This window comes from Neolamprologus multifasciatus, chromosome 23 (assembly GCF_963576455.1).
Source record: "Neolamprologus multifasciatus chromosome 23, fNeoMul1.2, whole genome shotgun sequence".
NCBI lineage: Eukaryota > Metazoa > Chordata > Actinopteri > Cichliformes > Cichlidae > Neolamprologus > Neolamprologus multifasciatus.
This window is the reverse complement of record NC_140460.1, coordinates 2406767-2428305: the sequence shown is the minus strand read 5'-3', so window position 1 is coordinate 2428305 and position 21539 is coordinate 2406767. Positions and strand designations below refer to the sequence as shown.

Below are 21539 nucleotides of genomic sequence, written 5' to 3'. Positions count from 1 at the left end.
GAGTCAGTCACAGTTTTGGATGGGAGAGCACGAGGTAATAATTATTCATTATAATTATTAATTACTGCACGACTCACCAGTGACACACTGCACACACACATTTCAATGCACACTTAAAGCTATGTTTACATATTGGGTCAATGAACGGCGCATAGTGACACCCTGCAAAGGCCATCTTGGAAGATTGCTGGAAACTCACAGAACCAACTTTGTGTGTGTTTCAAATATAAAACATCTTGGCTTATATAATATAAAGAACTGTCCAACAGTCCTTTAATTATCTAGGTGTTTGTTGTGCCATCTGTAGACTTATACAAACAAAATGCAATAAAAGAAAAGTCCCATCACTTGCTTAGTATATAGCAAAGAATTACTTGGAGAAGCTTTATGCAGACTTAATACTTACCGATGAGTCCAAAGATTCAGGGTCCGGGCACAGTAGTACCGCAATGTTCGTCCCATGACTTGGAGTAACTATTAAGAAGAGAATAGCAGATAATTTATCACTACACACAGTACAGCTGCTGGCCATAATGCAAGGTTTAGAGTGGATATACGTAATTATTGCATCTGCGTTACTGCATTTATCAGCGCTGATGGGTACTCGATCTGGGAAATCGTGCAGATTAGATGTTCGATATAAAAAATATGAGGGCATATTTAAGTGGAAATAAACAGTCTTTCCAACCGTAAAAAATGTATTACCAAGAAGCATTGTTACAAAAGTCGCTCAGATATCTGCTTTTCATCCACAGGGTGGAGTCATGAGATCAGATATATCTCCCAGCTGAGCCGAACTCTTTTTAAGCTGATTTTAACTTTGAATCAAGCACATTCAGTTTGAACCATTGCTCAAATTAAACAAACTTGCTGCTCTTTAGGTAAATTGTATCCACTTTGTCTAGACTCTGCTTGTATCTCTGTGTCCAGAGATAAAAACTGTCAGACATCAATTTAATGTGGTGAAAGATGATGAGACGATTACTCACTTTTATCTGGATTTTATTATTTAATTTGCTAGCTGTGGTAGGTTTTTTGGGTAGGGAAATACTTTACAGCAATGTTCCTGCAGCTGATGTGTAGAAAATATATGAAAATAAATATTAAAGTGTTTAATGTTTGAATTAAAGAAGAAAAAGTAAATGTCAAGATGTTTTGTGCTTGTGTGGAGGAGAGACATGAGATCACTTACTGTGAAAAAGTGAAAAAAGACATCAACAGAAAGTATCGTGAGTAAAATTAAAATACGTCTGTTGGCTGATATGTTGCTTTAAAGGGCATTACACTGTTATTAATGATGATGCATCGTTACAGTGCATAAGTAATATTCTGGTGAAAACAATTAAAAGGTTTACTGTTGTTCCTAGAGTATTTAAAAGTAGAATGGGAGGCAGAGCCTTCAGTTTTCAGGCCCCTCTTCTGTGGAACCAGCTTCCAGTTTGGATTCAGGAGACAGACACTATCTCTACTTTTAAGATTAGGCTTAAAACTTTCCTTTTTGCTAAAGCATATAGTTAGGGCTGGACCAGGTGACCCTGAATCCTCCCTTAGTTATGCTGCAATAGACGTAGGCTGCCGGGGGATTCCCATGATGCATTGAGTTTTTCCTTTCCAGTCACCTTTCTCACTCACTATGTGTTAACAGACCTCTCTGTATTGAATCGTATCTGTTATTAACCTCTGTCTCTCTTCCACAGCATGTCTTTATCCTGTCTTCCTTCTCTCACCCCAACCGGTCGCAGCAGATGGCCCCGCCCCTCCCTGAGCCTGGTTCTGCTGGAGGTTTCTTCCTGTTAAAAGGGAGTTTTTTCTTCCCACTGTCGCCAAAGTGCTGCTCAAAGGGGGTCATATGATTGTTGGGTTTTTCTCTGTATCTATGAAGCGCCTTGAGGCGACTTTTGTTGTGATAGAAATAAAATTGAATTGAATTGAACTGACTTCAGTGGCTGACAGATTCTTGACTTTCATGATTAGGCTTTACAGGTAGCTGCAAATCTTTTATAGCTTTGCAAAGACAGTTAATTTACAAATAATATATCACCATCAGATCAACTAGATTAGATTAAAGCTACTTTATAGGTCATTGAGTTTGCGTTACTCTTAAATTAAAGTTTAGAGTTGTGGCACGATTGCTCCATTTTTTCTAACAAAATTAATTGTTTGCTTTTATGAATAAAACTCATTTTGTTTCTGCTTTACTTGATTTTCTCTCAAACGCCCCCCTTTGTGTTAGACGGGGAGTGGCTGCTCCTTGAGATGATCTTGACCTGTGTCCAGTACAGACAATAAATAATTCCTATTCCTGGAGGCTTCTGTGGGAATACTTCCACTATTATGATCCCAGTGACAACACAGGTCAGAGAAAACTTCCAATCGTTGCTTAGCCTCAGAGCATCCTTCATGTTCCAGCATCAGGAAGCTGTCTGCCATTTACTGCACACTGCGCTCTGGCTCGGGGCTTAGAAATGCCTGAACAGAGAGAATAAGACCAGAGCACCAAACTGGAAATGCACACTCCTGCAAGCCTCCCTAATAACAACAAAAAGGAAATGTAAAGAGAAACTCCACGTGTTACGGTAAAAAGAAGCAGCTGCAAGAGAGTAGTTCAATTCAATTACATTTTATTTATATAGGACGAATTCACAAAAACACTTGCCTTAACCTCCTAAGACCTGAACTCTTCCACAGCATGCATTTTTAATTTCTCTTTGATATTTGGGCAGATTGGGGCCCGATGAATGAAAAAACAAAGACTTACCAGATTTTTTTTTAACCTTATTTTTGTTTTTAAGAAAAATAAGAGCCACATGAGAGGATATTTGTTTAAAGGTTTGATAGAACAGTAGCAGTATAATGTCCTCGTAAGTGGATATCAGGCCCATGTAGAGCAAAATTGAGTATTTTAGTCTAAATAACCCAAAATGTGACGTCCACATATGTGGACACAGGGTCCAAGGAGGTTAAGGTGCTTTATAATGCAAGTTACAAACTACAGTATTCGATAGAAAACAACAATAGTCACCTTTCTCACTCACTATATATTAACAGGCCTCTCTGCATTGAATCATATCTGTTATTAACCTCTGTCTCTCTTCCACAGCATGTCTTTATCCTGTCTTCCTTCTCTCACCCCAACCAATCACAGCAGATGGCCCCGCCCCTCCCTGAGCCTGGTTCTGCCGGAGGTTTCTTCCTGTTAAAAGGGAGTTTTTCCTTCCCACTGTCGCCAAAGTGCTGCTCATAGGGGGTCATATGATTGTTGGGTTTTTCTCTGTATCTATGAAGCGCCTCGAGGCGACTTTTGTTGTGATTTGGCGCTATATAAATAAAACTGAATTGAATTGAATTGAACAATCAGACAACCACCTATGATCCAGCACTTGGCAACAGGGATGGGCAACTGGTTATACACAATGGGAGTAAGACCTGGTACACAGGAGGCTCATCTGGTGGTGGTTAGGGTTAGAGATGCTAAGTATTTTGTTGAAGTGACCAGGATGGACAAGATTAGAAATGAGTATATCAGAGGGACAGCGGTTTGGAGACGAATGTAGAGAGGTGAGGCTGCGAAGCTAGGCTGGGATGGAGGCAGATGATGTGCTATAGCTATTCCTAAAGCGGCCAGTCAAAAGAAGAAAATGATATCTATGGATAAAACAAGCTCAGATGTGGCTTGGCGCGGTGATTTGTTCAGGGTTTAGCGCACCTCTCATCCATGACAGTGGGGTTAGGATCAAGTCTGCATGAATGGATGGAAGCATTTTTTTTTAGCTAAAAATTGCTCAGTTACATTAACCTTTGCGGAGTTAAACGCAGCCCTGCGCTACATTAATCCCGCTGTGCCATTCTTCAGAGCAGCATGACCTAATTACTAGTTGAGCTGAGGTTGCCAAGACATGTCACCTTCTTTACAGAAACGAGTCATTGAATAACTACAGACACCCACACAGCCTGCCTGCATCCACTCAGAAAACACTGCAACAACAGTGGGCGTTGGCCACTGTGTTATCTTCTCCGTGGTTTGATTGTGTGAGGCGATCGCGCTGTGTTTGAGGACAGCTGATGTAAAATGATGAGTAAACAGGGCTTTCGCGTTTGCCGGCAGCTGTTGGGTCAGACGCCAAACGATGGGCCGTTTGTACAGTCCCTGCTGGGGTTACTCAGATAACAAATGACTTATCATCACAGCCTGTGCATCTTCTCATTCAGCCTGACATAAATGCTAATGCAGTTCCAGTGGCTTTGTTTCTGTGTATTCTTCACAAAGGGGGTCAGTAGAAGTATTATTATTATTATTATAATTTGCTCAAGATAGCATCCTTAATAGTTTTAATGAGCTGTCTGAACAGATACACTATATACTTCTGTTCAAGTAAATAGTTATCTATATTTATAAAATATACAGGGGTCCCAAGCATGTATTAGCACCTGTAGTAATCATGCACGACAACACAAGTAGAGAAATTCACAAAACACTCCTGAATCTATTGTAGCACAGCTCAAGGTTGCACCATCACTCAAAGCAGCTGCTGCAGGAAATAAGAAGAAAGAAAAGTTATGTTGAAGTGTGAAGAAAAGCTGTGGCTGCATTGATCCTCCTTCACAAAGGTGGCAAACACTAACCAAAGTCAATCCATAGGAAATGAATACACAATCACTAGATGTGTTCTACAACAAGAACTACATAAAACAGGCACTTGGATTACGGTATCATCTCCCTCCCTGTTTCATATCCTGGAAAGATAATGTACATCCTGGGACAGGGCAGTAAAAGTACAACTTCCTCAAACACACTGAATAATTATCAGGGAGTTTGCACGATACATTTACGCTCACAGGCTGAGTCTGCAGGCCTTTTCGCTCTTGTATCATAATACCACGCCACCATTCTAGTTACTTAAGTCATGTGTTATTTGAGTTTACCAACTTTGGGATAAATAAAGACGACTTAGCTTATAACTTATAGTAGCAATTAATCCTTGCAGTCACGCCAGACAGTGTAAACAGAACAAAGTCCACGCTATGTAGTGATCTGATCAGGCAGCGTCTGTGTGGGTTTATCTCCAGCGCCACAGGTCTCTGATGTGTGCTGCTCGGTGGCTTCATCCTGACAGGAAGGCAGGGCATCGGCTTCCCCTTGGATGGAGCTGGATTTGTGAGATGAGCTAGGGGAGTTGGTGGGGCTGAGCTGGACAGCTGTCGTGTCCTGAAGCGTGTGCTCGCTCGTCTCCATCTCAAAAGCAACTGCCCCCATCCTCATCAGCGCCCATTTCTCACCTCCTTTGGCCTTATGGGCAGCGTGGGCTTGAGGTCTCCTGCTGATGACGCAGCAGGCTGTAAAGAAAGCCAGCGCTATGAGTAGAAGAAGAGGCCCAATGAAGATGGGAGGATTGCTTGTAGGGATAAAGGTACCGAACGCAAACGCTCCCACCAGGGTGATGTTGATGCCAGCCAGCATGATGCACAGCCCACAGGCGCAGCACAGGGCTGGGGAGGGCATGCTCTGGTGCCTCGGAGCATGCTGCTCAGGGGTCTTCTTGGGAGCAGATGAACTTTTTTCAGGTAGCACCATGTCTCAGCAGAGCTCGGAGAAGCTGTTGATCAGACAAATGGCTGAAAATAGATCATTTGATCTCTTTAGAAAGAGAGGCTGAAAAGTAACGACACATTTTAGAAGCAGTGCAAATGTTTTAAAGACTTTTCATTCTTCTGATTTTGAACTCTGGCAACTTTTTTTCTTCCAAAGTAATTTCTTAGCTGTTAAAAAAGTGTAAGCATCCCTGTCTAATTAAACGCATTAGTTATGAGACTTTAAACCTCAACAACATTAAAGCGCGAATACAATTCATGGAAGGAAACAACGCTGATAAAGCCAAGTGAGAATCTGCAAATACAGTCTTGTTCTCTCGCCGATGGTCCACAGACACACACACAAAGCTGAGAGCAACACTTGCTTCAAAATTGTTCTGCACCCTTCTGTGTCGCTTACCTTACATCGGACACATGACTCTGGCCGTTTGGGCGCTTTGTCCGTCTGTCATGTTGCACAGGAGCCGCGGGTGTGATCTGCTCCTCCTGCAGGTGAACAGCGGAGTGATCTGCAGCGGATGCACTGCTGAATATCGGCCACAGGCTGCGCTGTGGAGCTGCTTCAAACAAACAGCCCAATCACAGCCATTACCCTCTGAAGTGCTTAAGCTTCTAACGTGTCACATTCAAGGTGCTCTCGGGAAAAGTGGAAACACACACATCCTACATCTATCTGATGTTTATTTCCTTAAATCTAAGAATGGGAAAAGTTTGTGAAACCTGGGATATTAAAGTGTAAAAAAGAAAAAAGGCTCGACACTATGGCCTCGCTCCTCTTTCTCCTTTGCTTTTCAAAGAAGTCTCAGCGAGGACACAGAATCTGTTTCTTACCCGTGTGCGTAGAGGTTACTCACCAACTCCTGTCCCCTCATCTGTTCAGTCCAAAACAATGAGCTGTTACCATTTATCACTCCTGACTGAAATAAATCTTTGTAAACTAAAGCACATCTGCTGCAGTGAAAACAAAAATCCATTTGCTCGCGTCTCGTGAACGAGACCTTTGAATGCACAACACAGGAATATTGTCTCGATGTAACACAGCTTAGACAAGAAGAGCTTTTTATTGAGAACACAACATGCCAGTGAAAATACGCTCCACACATGAGAGTTTTATGCATAGGACCCCATATGAGCTTTGACACATTTCAGAGCGACTCTATAATCACAAACCAATTACTGCATCTCCATCTCAAGCAGATGGAGGGAAACAAACAGCTTCTTTTATGATTCATACCAGTGTGGGGGCTTCAACATAGCAAGGAGTCGTTTCCTAACATGTGTATTCATTCTGAGCAAATCTCCATCAATTCATGCCAGCCTATGAAGGCCCTTAGTTGCTATAGGGATGGGTTGTCCATGGCAACAGTGTGAAATAAGGGGATGAGTTAGCACTGGCACATAAACTTCGTAAGGTACGGTAAACAGGAGCCTTTGGAGATCCCATTCAAACACAGACAGTCTAAATTATAAGACAACAAAGAAAAAGTAGCTTCTTCTAAAAACAAAGTAAAAAAAATCAGAAAGAATTCTCAGTTCATCCAGAACAGTTTCCATTGGCACAGACACAAAATCAAAACACAGGGACAATTAAAAAAATATTTTTTAACAGTTTTATAAACTCACTTCACAGAATAGAATCACGCATCTCACTAGTGTAACAAACTATTCTCTAATCCCTTTAAACCAGCCATGCAGGGCTCGTAACAGGTAGATTACACAGATACCATCAACAAGTGCTTGTGATGCAAATCTAGAACAAGGAAAGGCTTATCCACCGCTAAACGCTTCTACTCGCTGTCAACCGCTTTCCCTCCCAGTGACACTGATCTGAAGCAGCAAACCATCTCTCTCAGTCCCTTTAACTTTTTTAAGCCACACCATTTGCTTTGGCTGCAGCTCTCTTGAGGACGGGCAAACCCAGTCACTGCTGGTTGATCTAAGCCAGCGTGCCACTGAGGAATCAGGAACACTACAAAATACAGAGACCATACTGCTGCTCATAGGGTGAATAATCTTTGTGTGCACACATTAACATTATATAGAAAAGTCCCACGGTTCAGCTTTAAGTCTCATGAACTGCATAAAACTTAAAACAAATGCAATTTTCACATTTCAAGTAATTTAGACTTAAAAATATATATATAAGTTCACTAAGACAATAAGAAATTAAGCAAAACCTCTTGGAATAATCTGCATCACAACACCAAACATGACCGCCAACGAGAAGTTGTAGCAAAAGCGCTGAAAAGATAAATACTGTTATTAAGTGTCAAATTCATTGGTGAAGCTTTAAAAACACAAGAACCTCCCATTCTGGGCAAACTAAATAAGATATTTATTTTAAAGTACATCAGTGCTGCAGGTAGCTCGTATCGACATGAGGAAAAAAACTTTAAGATCCAGTCTCACTCCACAAGTTTCTGCAACCTCCAGCCACACTCTCAGGTAGTCATGGAGACACAGCTCGACAAAAGAGTCAACAGGTAAAACAGGGGAAAGGCCCAGTTTAACCCTCAGACTCCTCTAAGTGTTGTCTGTTATATCACTTAAATCACATACATTCACACATAAAAATCATATAATCATATAAAAAAAGAAAAGAAAACATGCTTTAAAAAAGCAACAAAAAAATCCCTTTTCTTTAGTCACTAAAAAGCTTTCAAATAAAATAAATTCACAGCTGGAAAAACAAGAAAAGTAAAAAAATAATAAAATCTACCTATAAGACGATATTGCATTAAAGCAGCAGCTGCTGCTGCGCAGCTGTCCTGATTCTTAAAATGCTGTTTTTGGTGATGATATGTATTTTAGTAAAAACTGCTGGCACTGAGAGCAGTTTCTGGTGTTTTGGGTAACGATGACTAACCCAACCTGTGAAGACAATACATACATTTCTTAAAGCCAAAGTTGTTCTGAAAGAAAATCAAACCTTTGTTAAAAATACTCATCAGCTTAAAGTAACTCCTGGAAGTTTTACTGTTTTCTATTAGTAGGCAGAAGCTGAGGTTTAACGCCGCACTTGATGTTCAAACTCTCACTGATAAGACTACTGGCCAAGGAGAGGACTTTCAACAACAGAGACACTTTCCATCCACACAGAAGGTAACTAAAATTATTCAGATAACATGATGAGGAGGTCAAGGACCCTCAGGCTGTGGCGTCATCTGAAGTGGGTGCAAAGTCTCCGTGCCGGAGAGCACTGGACTGTGCCCGTCTGCGAGCCAGCCTGGAGTTAGAAGGAGGAGAAAGCCTCATGGAGCAAACAATGGCTCCGACGTCCTCCCGCTGCTCCTCGTGCTGGGATAGCTGCCGGTTGAAGGCGATGGCTTCTGCTGCAAACTGGGTCAGATCTTTGGTGCTGCTGTTCCTAGAACAACAAAGAAGGCAGAAAAAGATATGAGAGACATCTAAGCACACTTCTGCCACTTCTCACTTTAATAATGTGATTAGAATAAAGTATCCTTGTTTCATCGATCCAAATATTTTCCATCTAAAAAACCCATCTTGAAGCAGAGAGAACCTTAAATTGTTCTCAAAAATAAAATAAAAAAAGTTGTTCATAAACAAATGTGCAGAAACTCTAGTTTCTTATGAAACACCACAAACACTAAAGGTCTGATTCTACTTCAACCACAGAAACAGCTAAAATAAAGACAAACCTCTGCAGAACACGAGGAGTTGGAAGACCTCTCTCTGGAGCATTCTGTAAAAAAAGAAAGAAAGAAAAGAAAGAAAAAAAATTACTCACAGCTTGAAAATAAGGACAATAATTCCAGCTGTCTAACATTAGACAAGTAGTGCTCAAATGTAATTATACCCACCCCCTGCACCCAAGGGTGCTTGAGGACCTGAGCAGCACTGAGGCGCAGAGTGGCGTCCCGAACCAACAGCTTTGATATGAGGTCCTTGGCGCCCACTGTGATGTGGGCCCAGTCCTTGTCTGGAAATTCATATTTGCCCTGCTGGATGCTCTCAAACAGGTGACTCTGAGGGGAGAAGATCAAATAACATCACCTGCTGATAAGTACATGCTATTTGTTTTGTTTTTGTAATGGTGTTGTTATTCTGTTGTGCATTATAAATTCAGACCTCCCTCCTTCTTTAAGAAGTGAGCTTTTTCTCCACGCAGCACAAAATTCAATAAACCAAACCAAAACTCCGCTCAAGCCAAGATAATAGAAGAAGAACCGATGACATCCATCTAGATGAAGTGAAAGCTAAAACAAGGTTTTCCCTGGTAAATCTACAGAACCTCTTCCCATTTCTTCTCAGCCCTAATAAAAAAATACCCCAAACTGTACTGAAAGTGTTTGGCTTTTCTGAATAATTCACATAAGAGAATTTGACATATGGGTCAACAGCTAAAGCCAAATCAGCCGTAGTGCTCCTATGCATCTGCTTTTCTCATTTTTTTATTTTTAAAAAGAGATTTCAACCCACATCTAAGCCTAACTTAACCTACATTACTAATTATGTTTCTTAATTAAGCCAGTATACAGCAAAAAAAGAAAAGTTTAGTTACTTTATTTGAACTGTCTACCGTGGACATGATAATCAAAGAGGCCAACATTAAGATGAACAAGCTGTAATGTCAGCTAAAGGAGACAAACTACGAAATTAGTTTTGTTTTTGTTCTTTTAACACCTCTAGTCTGTAGTTTTATATTATTTATAATGTCTTCATTTCAGAATGATAAGCGGGGACACACAGTGAATCTCTGTGGTGCAAACACTCCTGAGCTGAGCAATTATCCATGGGATGGACGCTAAACAACAGTGCTGATTGGAGGGGGCATACCTGGCATGTTCTGCATCTTTCTCCCCGATCCCAGCCACAGTCAGAGCCACAGTGTCCTGTGAAGGGTGGGCTGCCACTCAGTAAGATGTAGAGGATGACCCCGAGGCTCCACAGATCACAGCGTTTGTCGTAGAAGGAGGCCTCATCAGTGAACACCTCAACTACTTCTGGAGCCATGTACTCTGCCGAGCCACACTGAGAGAGGGCAAAGATCAAAAGCAAAGAAGAGACAAGTCAGTGTTATTATTAGTTAGTTGGACAATATTATGTGTCTATACTTGGCCGACAATTTAGAATTAGACACTTACTGGTGTTGTGAGCTCTGGGGTTGTTATGGGTGTACAGGCACTGCTGAGCTTTACTCCACTTCCTAGATCAAAGTCACAGATCTTTACTGGTGACACCTGAGTAGAAAGAGAGTAAATATATGATTATGTTGTTAAATTATAAACCTTAAGGGATAATTAATGCTTTTCTCAACTCATTAAATGCCAATTACCTGATCAGTGTATTCACAGAGTATGTTTTCTAGCTTAAGGTCTCTATGGGCAATGCCTGCAAACAAAAACACTGTCACCTTTACACTCAAAAAAGAAAACAAAACCTATATTTCCTTTGGATTTCAGCAGAACACCTGCTTGAATTTTGACCTACCTTTTGTGTGTAAAAAGTCGAGAGCTTGGGCGATGTCTTTCACTACCTTACTAGCCTCCAGTTCATCAAAGTGCTTTCGGTTTTGGATATGTGTAAGAATAGAGCCTGCAGAAAGAGAAGAGGATCACTCACGGGTATATTTGTGCGCTCATAATGAGCCATCTGGCAACAGCTCTGTTTGCATTACATAACTGTGTTAATTATTCACACTTACCACCACGCAGCTTTTCAAATACCAAATAAAAGCAGTTGTTGTCCTCAAAGAATTCAATCAGTTCCAAAATATTCCTGGACAACGATATGTTTAGGTGATCAGAATTGTTTTTATTCTGGATATGTTTTCTTTTCTCTCTCATTTAAAAAAAAATAAAAAATTAATCAGACAAAAATCAACTCACTTATTTCCTTGACACTGATAAAGAGTCTCCACTTCTCGAAAGACTCTGCTGCGGCTGTGTCCTGCACTCTTTTCTATGATCTATGAAGGCGAGCAGCAGAAATTGTGATTCAATGGACATTTTGATTGACTTTAAAAAAGAATGTAGTACAGCTTTAAAGAAAATGTTGCCATTAAAGAGCAACCCAACCTGTTCAAATGACATTTAAATTTGGCAAAACTGTCCCTACTTACCTTCACGGCATACTCATGTCCATTCTGCAGGCTGATACATCCTTGAACTTTAGCATATGCTCCCTGGCCGAGCACCTCATGAGTCAATTTGTAGAGATCTGAAGAAAATATGAAGTGTTGGTCAATTTTCCTGCTTTCACACGTGCTGCATGTGTTTCAGTTTTAGCCTACTTACCATCAAAAGTGCCAGTGGAGCTGTCTGTCGCTCTAGTTCTTTTCTTCTTCTTTCGTTTACCTGTATCTGGGATGTTCACTGGCTGGCTTTTTTCACACTCTGTAGAGGCAGAAATGAATCCATACACACAAATTAAAATATTGCAATTTTTTTTGCACAGCGATCTCTCGCCTTGTAAAGTTTACAAAGATATAGAAATGCTATGAAAAGTAAAGCAATTGTACCTGCTGGGTCTTGGGAAAGATTCTGTCTTTCCTCTGAGGTATTTCTGTTCTCCTGAATGCTCCCACAGTTTTGCCCTACTTGGCCCAAAGCAAGGGAGTTACCCTGTTACAGAGAAGGAGGCCATACGGGGGGGACAGGGGGAGGGAATAGTGCAAAATCAGCCAGTGATCAATGTTGGTACAGTAAAGAAAAAGCAAATGAAAAAAGGAAAAATTTAATTTGGCCTTGGTAATAAATACTAAAAATAAACACTAATCCATAATATAATAAAATGTTCTATCCATATCCATATAACTGCAGTTATAGGGATGCATCACCACTACTTTGATCATTACAACCACCTATGGCAATCTGCCAAAACAGTGGCCAATATGATAATACTGGAAACTCCGTGACAGGCCTTATCTGGACGTTACCAGAAACATTCAAACAACGGGGCACAGTGCTTTGATGAAACTACTGTGCACCATGTTCTGGTCCTTTTATCTTATCAGACATGTTTCAGGAAGTCAGCTTTTGTAATCACCACTAATCATAGAGTAGATCAGAGCTACCTGGAGGGAGGGCTGGAAGGGCTGCAACTCCGTCATCACGCCGTGCCTCACCATATCTGCCAACTGCCACATACAAATATAGTTAGTCACTTAAACATACGTAACAACTAAATACAATGTGATGAGGCTAGAGCAATGGAGAAGACACCGCCCAGCGTTAGCTTATGTGTTCCAGTTTCCTCTTTCATTCTTTGGTATTACATTGTGTATCGCTCTGAGTTTGCGGTTACTGTTCATCTACATGACCGCAGAATATTCACTTACAGCAAAGTTTACTGAATTAGTTAGTTCACACTAGTTAAATGCTATGTTTTGGTTAGAAAAACATAAAACTGATAATTAGCTGTTCGCTAATGGAGTTATACCAGCAGTTTGTATCGATACTAAAGTTAACAACTATGTGTACGGACAGCCAACAACGTCCACTTAGATAATTACTTAACATTAGCAACGTTGTCCTAGTTACCAGGAGGGTATAAAAGACCATTACGGCATTACAAAAGCCAGAGCTAGCGGTGGCTGCTGTTAGCCCCAGCTAGCAAGAAAGAACTCAGCTAGCTTGCTAAACCGATTTACATGACCAGTTGCTAACTGTATTCAGAGACTGCTTAAGCAACGTTAAAATAAAACCACAAATGCAACAAACCCTTCAAACGTGGACTCCACGCCAGCCAAATCCCTGCAGTCAAAGCCTGTGACAGCTGATGTAAGCTCCCATTGCTTTCTGTTATCAATCAGTCCAAACAGCTGATGACGTACCGGGCGGGAAAACGCGAGAGCAGACGTTTGCCCCGCCCCTTTCCGGATTAACTCCTCTCCCATTGGTAGCGTGACCGCACTGACCCAACGTCACTTGGCAGGGTTCGTCACCACGCCTCAGTCCACGTAGTGGGGATTTTTGGTGCATGATGATGGCCTTTATTTATCCATGTAACAAGTTTGGCAAGTGAGCAGTGATAATAAGTTTGCTATATCTGTTGTTGTTGTGTTTTTCTTTTTCCAACCGGCTGCGAAAATGAAAGCTGACGCGATTGGCTGATGGAAAGAACTTTTATGCCCTTAAATCAGATTTTAAACAGTGAAAACACATCGTACAAAATACAAACTCTGGTCAACGAGAAAACAAACAATGCATCAAAACTTACACGAAGATAAAACATATACATGCACAAGAGGAAAGACCGAGTACAGGAGATGCAGTGTATAAAACAATACAGAATAATGAGGAAACTCACAGCACCATAATGAATGTGAAGTGAAAAGTTCTGTAAAGGAACTTTGCCACCATCTGCAGAAGTCTACCGAGTTTATGGGCCATGTCATATGCTTGGAAACCACACATACAAGTGTACACAAAGCAGTTCTCTGTCTGGAGTGTTTTGATGCGGAAGTTTTCTCAAGGGGCTCAGATAACATCATAATGTAAACTCCTTTGTCCATGTGGCTTTGTCTAATTGCATATCTTCTCTGTCATCTCTTTCTGCAGGCAAAGAAAAAGAGGAGATGTTAATAGATAGAGTCTAATATACTGTTTGAGAAAATGAATATTTACACCGTCATAGTGGAGAACACTGATTCTGAGAAAGAAAGCAGTTGCTCCTTGAAGACTAAAAACAAACATAATTTCCTGGGGCACAAGAGGTGGGGCAATAAAACGAGGTCTATTCAAAAGATTGATCTTTTATGCAGCGTGTTGACATTAATGTCTTGTCCCTGTTTTCACATCGCAGGGGGAATTATGCAGCCCAAGCGAGGTAATGATGATAACTGCAGCTTTTTATTGACACTTGGAACACCATTCCCCATCAGCTCACATGCGATAGAGGCTCCTTAGTTGGAAAACAGCAACAAGGACAATCTTTAATCACATGACTATCCAAAGTCAGCAGATTCTCTTATGAGTCTTTTCTCATCAGACCTAGCCACATACACTTTGTTCATGATGGAAAACTGAGTGCAAACTAATTAAATTTGTGTGTCATACGGAATATATTATCTTAGTGAGAACACTATGAGCTTCAGACTGAGTGATTTTATTGTCGGTGACTTCTATGTACAGTTGCTTGCAAAAGTATTCGGCCCCCTTGAACCTTCCCACATTTTGTCACATTACAGCCACAAACATGAATCAATTTGATTGGAATTCCACGTGAAAGACCAACACAAAGTGGTGAACACGTGAGAAGTGGAACAAAAATCATACATGATTCCAAACATTTTTTACAAATAAATAACTGAAAAGTGGGGTGTGTGTAATTATTCAGCCCCCTGAGTCAATACTTTGTAGAACCAGCTTTTGCTGCAGTTCCAGCTGCCAGTCTTTTAGGGTCTGTCTCTACCAGCTTTGCACATCTACAGACTGAAATCTTTGCCCGTTCTTCTGTGCAAAACAGCTCCAGCTCAGTCAGATTAGATGGACAGCGTTTGTGAACAGCAGTTTTCAGATCTTGCCACAGATTCTCGATTGGATTTAGATCTGGACTTTGACTGGGCCGTTCTAACACATGGATATGTTTTGTTTTAAACCGTTCCATTGTTGCCCTGGCTTTATGTTTAGGGTCGTCGTCCTGCTGGAAGCTGAACCTCCGCCCCAGTCTCAAGTCTTTTGCAAGTCCAAGAGGTTTTCTTCCAAGATTGCCCTGTATTTGGCTCCATCCATCTTCCCATCAACTCTAACCAGCTTCCCTGTCCCTGCTGAAGAGAAGCCCCCCCCAGAGCATGATGCTGCCACCACCATATTTGACAGTGGGGATGGTGTGTTCAGAGTGATGTGCAGCGTTTTGCATTTTAGCCAAAAGTTCCATTTTGGTCTCATCTGACCAGAGCAGCTTCTCCCACATGTTTGCTGTGTCCCCCACATGTTTGCTGTGTCCCCCACATGGCTTGTGTCAAACTGCAAACGGGACTTCTTATGGTTTCTGTTAACAATGGCTTTCTTCCTGCCACTCTTCCATAAAGGCCAACTTTGTGCAGTGCACGACTAATAGTTGTGCTATGGACAGATTCCCCCACCTGAGCTGTAGATCTCTGCAGCTCGTCCACAGTCACCATGGGCCTCTTGGCTGCATTTCTGATCAGCTCCTTGTTCGGCCTGTGAGTTTAGGTGGACGGCCTTGTCTTGGTAGGTTTACAGTTGTGCCATACTCCTTCCATTTCTGAATGATGGCTTGAACAGTGCTCCGTGGGATGTTCAAGGCTTGGGAAATCTTTTTGTAGCCTAAGCCTGCTTTAAATTTCTCAATAACTTTATCCCTGACATGTCTGGTGTCTAAATCCAATCGAGAATCTGTGGCAAGATCTGAAAACTGCTGTTCACAAACGCTGTCCATCTAATCTGACTGAGCTGGAGCTGTTTTGCAAAGAAGAATGGGCAAAGATTTCAGTCTCTAGATGTGCAAAGCTGGTAGAGACAGACCCTAAAAGACTGGCAGCTGGAATTGCAGCAAAAGGTGGTTCTACAAAGTATTGACTCAGGGGGCTGAATAATTACGCACACCCCACTTTTCAGTTATTTATTTGTAAAAAATGTTTGGAATCATGTCTGATTTTCGTTCCACTTCTCACGTGTTCACCACTTTGTGTTGGTCTTTCATGTGGAATTACAATAACATTGATTCATGTTTGTGGCTGTAATGTGACAAAATGTGGAAAATTTGGAAAATTTCAATTTGCAAGCCACTGTATGTACGCTAAACTGGAAAACACACCTACTCAAAGATGAACAATAAGCACATCAAACATTCACGCAGCTGAGAAAAAGCTGGCAGGATGGTAGATATTCTCTGCTAGACTGACAGTTCCTCCGTTACAAAACCTCCATCTGATCCTTTTTCACATGCATCCTCACTTCACACTCACACATCTGATGTCTCACCAGAGGCTCCAGCTCAGAGTGATCAATGAGGTTGAACTCTGAGATGAAATAATAATAGTGTTTGTAGCAGGTATTGATGTGGGCCTCTGCACCCATACTGCAGATGCTGTCAAAGTGATGGATGTAAACGTGCACAAACACCCGGAAGAGACGGCTCAGGATCTTCTTGCACACCTGCTGGAAGTTCTTGGGGAAAGGTACTCCTAGGATGAAGAAGGAAAACAATAAGATATAAAAGGACTTCTATTCAGAAGCTGGTTTAATAAAATAATAGATTTGATAAAGGAAACTGTAGGACTCAATTGTAAATGGATTTACCATGTATGCAGATTTAAAAAGCATCATTAATCATGCTTATCTACAAGAGGGCTATTAATCTACCGAATTTCCTAAATAATCTATTGAGTAGTTTGTGTTTCAATCCCAAAACACTTAATAAAAAATATCTGTGTTTTGTGCTGAAGAGCTGAAAAGGCCGTGTGAAGAACAATCGAATTATTCGCATTTAATTTCTAAGCAAAGGTGCAGCGAAGACAGCATTGCTGTCTTATTCTCCCTCAGGTCCATGGAGGATTGTGATAACTGAGCAAAGGGAGGGACAGAAACACCCTGAAGGAGTTGTCAAGCACTAACACACAACCAAAACCCATTCACACTCGTGGGAAATGTTTTCATCATACCTGACTAGCATGTCTAGGCTTGATATAAGAAAAGAGAAGTCCCAGAATGTCAGTGCTAACCACTGCGCCACAGAGAGGCTCTGAGCTCACGCTGCTGTGACGCATGAAGCTCTCACCTCTAATTTAACTCTACGATCACCTTGTCAACAACCTAAATATCAACATTTTATTGTCTAATTAACCTCTCCTTGAACTCAATCATTGCATTCGTGAGCTTAATGAAGGAGACCACCTCTGCACGCCGTGCTGACACTTTAGTATAAAATCTCTGCAGCCAGCACTCAGTCATGTATTAGCTGACGCACTCAAGAGCAGCAGGTTTCATTTGTAAACTCCTCACACACACCTACTCTTGTGGGGAAGATTTCCTCATTATTGATCAGTGACTCTATCCAGTCCATCAGCAGATTCATGTACTTGAGAGCAGGCAGCTTGGTGGGTCTCTTGTAGTCTTTACCGTCCTGCCATCTGTACTCATATCTCAGTCCCCCAGACATGATAGGGCACGTGCGCTCGCTGCAGTACTCGCTCACTGTGCCATAGATTAGGTTAATTCTGTTAAAGAAATCCACCACGTGAACAGCAATCCAGTCATGGAGGTTCTCGCCTTCTGGGAGCTGAACTACTTTCCTCAGGTCCAAGCCAGATTTGAGCGAAGCCTGGGCCTTCTTGTACAGTTCAAAGCGCTGCGTACCGGGCTCAAAGCGCTTCTTTGGCCTAAATGTTTTGTCTTTGCTAAACACTTGACCAAGACACAATGCCATTGACTCAGTTATTTCCCCTGAGATAAGGGGAGAGTGCGCAACGGGGAAAAATAATTAGGTTGGAGTATGAGAACGTGTAGCCTTCCTGGGAGAGGGGAACCAGTCGGATTTCAGCTCTTGGAATGGTCACAGGTGGAGGTCACAGGTGGTTAGCGTCTGTCGTGTAAAGACTGCAAGGAGCTCTTGTTTTCATTTGGCACGATGACACTGTGAAGACAATAACAGGCATGTTTTGGTGTGAATAAAACATAAAAGATAAAACAATTCATGCAATATTTAATTACAACAATTGTTATAGCTACTAGGGGTGGGGAAAAAATCGATACTGTGTAGTATGGTGATATTTTGTTTGCTAATAATGTATGGATACAGGGACAGCAGAAATCGATACTTTGTTACAAAAAGGTTTTTGTGCTCTGACTTCAGAGCATGTTGATCCTTTTTCTGAGCAAGAATCCTGACATTCCTTCACTGTCCAAATGTGTTTAACTTGTTTTTGGCAGCAACAAACATGACAGTTTACTTATTTTAATTTAAGACATGTTTTATTTTAATTAAGTTTAAAACTTTTTTATTTAACGTAAAATTATATTTTGTTTTAATTTACTTTCAAATTCTTCAGTTGCTGAAGGGGCTGCATAGTTTTCATAAACTGCATAGTTCAGAATAGCTATAATTGTACCAGATGGTTGCGTTCAGTTAAGTTGGACTAGACTGTAATACAAACCGTTCAGTTTGTCAACAATCAAACTGAAATGAGAGAAAGACTGAGTGTGAGACTTTGATATTAGAGAAAATGAATATTGATAAAGTTTACCTTTATGTACAGAATCTGAATATCGCAAAATATTTTTAAAAATTGCAATAATATCGTATCGTGGGATGTATGGTGATTCCCACCTCTAATAGCTACCATAAAGTAAAAAAAAAACAAACAAAAACCTACATTTTCCTAAAGAAGACCAGCTAAAAGGTTTTTTTATAGTCATAGCTGCTCTTTGTGACCCAAATGACCTTAAAGCAAAGTTTTCAGTTGCAGCTACCAGTAAAAATAGCAACATTTTCAGTCTGCTGTACCAAAAGTCAGGCCAATTGAGTTGGGAATAACTGGGAAAATGAATGGTATGCTGTGATCCACTAAAGATTAAAATGTCCTTAAGAGGACTGTGAGAGAAAATGTCCTGAGTGAAATAGTTTTAATGCTCTTAAAGGCAGAACTACAACTTTAATTGGGGGGGGGAGGGGGGGGAGACACTAAATATGGATAGAAAACTGCCCATTCCTTCTTGAGAAACTGGATATGAAATTAAATTAAGAGTTTATGGATATTTGTTGTGCAAAACTACTGTCCATCTGTCTGGTGATTGGCTTGTACTGGGAGCATGACCTCACGGGTTTTGAATGTCACGGTAATGAAGCAGTAATGATTGCGCATTTTATTTGATATAATATGGTAAATGGTAAATGGCCTGTATTTGTAAAGCGCTTTATTAGTCCCTAAGGACCCCAAAGCGCTTTACACATCCATTCACACACAGATTCACACACTGCTGATGGCAGCTACATTGTAGCCACAGCCGCCCTGGGGCGCACTGACAGAGGCGAGGCTGCCGGACACTGGCGCCACCGGGCCCTCTGGCCACCACCAGCAGGCAACGCGTGAAGCGTCTTGCCCAAGGACACAAATATTAACTTGGAGGATTTATTTTAAAACAAGAAGATGGACGGTTACATTTTATAGTCTCAAATATGTTTTTTAAACGTGTTAGCGTGGCAAGACCGAATTGAATTGTACATTTCTATTCACCGTTTGAAGGATGTGGGAAGAATGTCGAGAGATCTGACACCTAGATTAAAGCAGCTGTGATTGCAACACATGATACTGCAGCCGCGTTGAGTCCTGAGTCCCATTGTTAACCCTCTCAGGCCCAAATTAAGTTTTTTGTTGCTAATGCACAACCAAGCCCTGCAGTGCTACTTCTGAGTAAAAAAACTCATAAAATATGTATGTGGGGTAATCAGTTAGTTCTTAACTGTTGCAAATCTGCAACGTCTGCCTGGAGAGGGTTAACTGCCGCATTCAGAATTTCCCACGGTTGTAACTGAGGCTCTGGTGACTTGAATTAGCAGATGTTTCTGTCACTTCATGCCAGTCTGTACTCCCAACACGTGATATTGATATGGGTGTTGTTATCTTTCTATTGACAAAATCACAACCCACAGGCCTCTCACATGTTTGTAAAGCTTTTGGAGGACTGGGGTCCCTCCTGTCTTAATCTGAGGAAAAGGCAATGGCTAAAAATGAAAACAGATGTGATCATATCCATTGGCTCTTTCCACTAGCTTTCAGTTTGCCTGATCTCAGTTCAAAACTCACCACTGGGGGAACTTGAATACGTGGTCAGTCAATAGCTCTGAATATGTCCATAACAAACGAGAGTTAGACAGAGCTTCATTCACTCCTAAACTCTGAGAGACACTGGTTCAGTTAAAGGTTCAGCTCAGACATCTTTGGGATACGAAAACAGTTATGATTTATACAAAAAGTGACAGTATGAAGGAGGAAGTGACTGTTGACCAATTTCTGTCCCTACTTGCCTGAGCAGTCACACTGAAGCATGTTAGAGCACGTAATGTGCGTGCATGCTTTGTTTTCTTCTTTTTCTACCAGTTTTCCATCAGTCACTGCAGTTTCTTGAAACTCTTTCGTTTCGTGGTGCAGCAACAACAAGGAACAAATTGTCAGTGGGAAAGCAAAACAAGACATTACAGAATGGAAAATCTCCGTGCACCGTACCTGGCCGAAATCCTGCAGCGGAGTGTTTGGAATGTGGTGGAGAGTTGTGGGAAGTTCAGGGAGGATTCGAGTGTCTGGATCCTTTGATTCTAAAGTCCCTGTGAAAGCCTGCTTCAGTGACTCTGCCCCCTCTAGGTCCTCTGAATTTTCTCTCTGCTGGTTGCTAACCGTCTTAAGGGGCTCCAACTTCCCTCAGGAAAACAGACAACACACTAAAAGAGAAAAAAATATATTTGCCTTCTCTTCCTGTAGGTGATGTCACTTCCTGACTTTGTCTAGTAGGTTCTGCTATCTATGTGTGTGTGTCAGTGTGTGGGTGGGTGTTTGGAGGACCTATAAAGTGAAAGAGAAGAAGGGCTGAAAAAGGCCTTCCCCGAACACTGACTCTGCCGTCCCTCTTTTCCATTTTTTTTCTTTCTTGTCATTCTGCAGGCAAAGCAGCCAACCCGCTTATCCAACCCAAGCCCCGCCCTCTGGTAAAGGTCCTGAGAAAACATCCCTTCTCTTGAGCCACTTATAGGACACAGGGAAAAGAATAATCCCACAAACATTTCTGGATGCCTGGCAGTCCACGACCATGATGCCTGGCTATTTTTTATGAAGTCTCAATAACATATTATTTAAATTCTTTGCCTTTTAAAGAAGTTGCTTTGGAATTCAGTACGTTCCCTACATGGAAAAACTGCTCGTGAAAGACACAATTTCTCTTTAAACGACTAAAAAAGCTCTGTGTTCAAATTATGAACAAACAAGCCTCGTGTGACTTTAACAGTCAAATTCCTTTTTTTGTGATGGCTGC

General features: G+C 41.3%; 3 protein-coding genes across 5 annotated transcripts; all 3 read right to left on the bottom strand.

Annotated features, from left to right (window-relative positions):
* Positions 1 to 739: 739 nt before the first annotated feature.
* LOC146490681 (transmembrane protein 275-like) lies at positions 740 to 6858 on the bottom strand. The gene is made up of 2 exons (XM_085150848.1): positions 5990 to 6858; positions 740 to 5594 (listed from the first exon to the last, which is right to left on the bottom strand). The coding sequence occupies exon 2, from the start codon at positions 5570 to 5572 to the stop codon at positions 5021 to 5023; it is 552 nt and encodes a 183-aa protein (XP_085006974.1). The 5' UTR covers positions 5573 to 5594; positions 5990 to 6858; the 3' UTR covers positions 740 to 5020.
* A 1042-nt stretch (positions 6859 to 7900) lies between these two features.
* mknk1 (MAPK interacting serine/threonine kinase 1) lies at positions 7901 to 13410 on the bottom strand. Its single transcript, XM_085150840.1, has 14 exons — positions 13272 to 13410; positions 12626 to 12688; positions 12071 to 12173; positions 11847 to 11945; positions 11672 to 11769; positions 11439 to 11518; positions 11255 to 11328; positions 11041 to 11145; positions 10886 to 10941; positions 10695 to 10790; positions 10387 to 10581; positions 9411 to 9575; positions 9249 to 9292; positions 7901 to 8956 (listed from the first exon to the last, which is right to left on the bottom strand). Exons 2-14 carry the CDS (start codon positions 12677 to 12679, stop codon positions 8737 to 8739), a joined length of 1389 nt encoding a protein of 462 aa, XP_085006966.1. The 5' UTR covers positions 12680 to 12688; positions 13272 to 13410; the 3' UTR covers positions 7901 to 8736.
* A 222-nt stretch (positions 13411 to 13632) lies between these two features.
* On the bottom strand, positions 13633 to 21219 carry mob3c (MOB kinase activator 3C). Of its 3 annotated transcripts, XM_085150844.1 has the most exons (5): positions 20741 to 21219; positions 20542 to 20646; positions 17526 to 18150; positions 16500 to 16702; positions 13633 to 14105 (listed from the first exon to the last, which is right to left on the bottom strand). In XM_085150844.1, exons 3-5 carry the CDS (start codon positions 17941 to 17943, stop codon positions 14076 to 14078), a joined length of 651 nt encoding a protein of 216 aa, XP_085006970.1. In that variant the 5' UTR covers positions 17944 to 18150; positions 20542 to 20646; positions 20741 to 21219; the 3' UTR covers positions 13633 to 14075. The 3 variants fall into 3 exon arrangements, with proteins under 3 accessions (XP_085006970.1, XP_085006969.1, XP_085006971.1); XM_085150843.1 differs by lacking the exon at positions 20542 to 20646; XM_085150845.1 differs by lacking the exons at positions 20542 to 20646; positions 20741 to 21219 and adding an exon at positions 20321 to 20527.
* Positions 21220 to 21539: the final 320 nt, after the last annotated feature.